At 53.4% G+C, this 1147-nt stretch overlaps 1 protein-coding gene and 1 non-coding gene across 2 annotated transcripts; one reads left to right on the top strand and one right to left on the bottom strand.

The window, feature by feature from the left end:
• Nucleotides 1-4: 4 nt before the first annotated feature.
• LOC108357476 (probable glutaryl-CoA dehydrogenase, mitochondrial) lies at nt 5-703 on the top strand (the record flags this gene model as incomplete). Its single annotated transcript, XM_017608551.1, has 1 exon — nt 5-703. A coding segment is annotated over one exon (699 nt), but the record flags the coding sequence as incomplete, so codon positions are not given.
• Nucleotides 704-937: 234 nt separating this feature from the next.
• Nucleotides 938-1009, bottom strand: TRNAW-CCA (transfer RNA tryptophan (anticodon CCA)). Its single transcript has one exon. It is a non-coding gene; the product is annotated as a tRNA-Trp (tRNA).
• Nucleotides 1010-1147: the final 138 nt, after the last annotated feature.

Here is a 1147-nt window from a genome sequence, read left to right as displayed (position 1 = left end):
CGTCCTTAACGGGGTGAAGACCTGGATCGCCAACTCGCCCATCGCCGACTTCTTTCTCGTCTGGGCGAGGACAGAGCCGGGTACGCAGCTGCGCTGCTTCCTCCTCGAGCGCTCCAGGTGCAGCCGACTGAGTACACCGGAGATCAGAGGCAAGTTTTCTATGCGAACTCTCCCTGTCGGCATGATTGTCCTCGATAATGTCATGGTCCCGGAGGCGAATCTGCTGCCCGTGGACAACGGTTTCAAAGGGCTTTTCAGCCTGCTGAACCTCGCCCGCATCGGCATCTCCTGGGGCGTGCTCGGCGCGGCCGCCTTCTGCTTTGAGCTGACGCGCAACTACACCCTCGAGCGGCGGCAGTTTGACCGGCCACTGGCCAGCAATCAGCTGATTCAGTACAAGCTGGCGCAGGCGATGACCGAGCTGAACCTGGCGTTGTTGGGCTGCCTGCACGTCAGTCGGTGCTGGGACGAGGGCACCGGCACCCCTGAGATGGTCTCCCTCATCAAGCGCAACTCCACGGAGAAGGCGCTGGAGGCGGTGCGCCGGTGTCGTGAGATGCTCGGCTCGAACGGTCTGGTGGACGCCTACCACGTGGTGAGGCACATGAACAACCTGGAGGGCTGTGCCACCTACGAGGGCACCGGGGATGTGCACGCGCTGGTCCTCGGAAGAGCCATCACCGGACTGCAGGCGTTCCAGTGAGGCAGTTTCTTTGCTGTTTTGTTTCTGTTTTTTAACTCTGTCAGATGCATTTATTTGTTCTAGAGACATATTTTTGGACAAGTGTTCAAATAAGTTATATGTTTTTTGCCAAGTTGGTAAAAGTTTTTGCATGAAAAAAAGCATTTATAATAAGGGGACCTGCATTTTTTTCAGGACTAGCCTGAGAAAGTGAAAATTTTTAAAAATCTAGCAATGAAAAAAGAAACCGAACTTTGAGCCGGACGAAAATCGAATTCGCAACCTTCTGATCTGGAGTCAGACGCGCTACCATTGCGCCACCAGCCCAATTATACAGTAGAATGCAAGAGGATACAATCTTAATTGTATCCTCCTCTGAATGCTGACTTTCCTGCGCAATGTCTTTCAAGGGGGGTTTTGGGTAACTTTCAGAGCGCTGTATAGCACTGTATAGCAGAGAGCAGC

This window comes from Rhagoletis zephyria, unplaced genomic scaffold (genome assembly GCF_001687245.7).
Source record: "Rhagoletis zephyria isolate East Lansing unplaced genomic scaffold, Rhagoletis_zephyria_1.1 Rzeph_scaffold_78330, whole genome shotgun sequence".
Taxonomy (NCBI): Eukaryota; Metazoa; Arthropoda; class Insecta; order Diptera; family Tephritidae; genus Rhagoletis; species Rhagoletis zephyria.
This window is presented reverse-complemented; position numbering and strand designations above follow the sequence as displayed.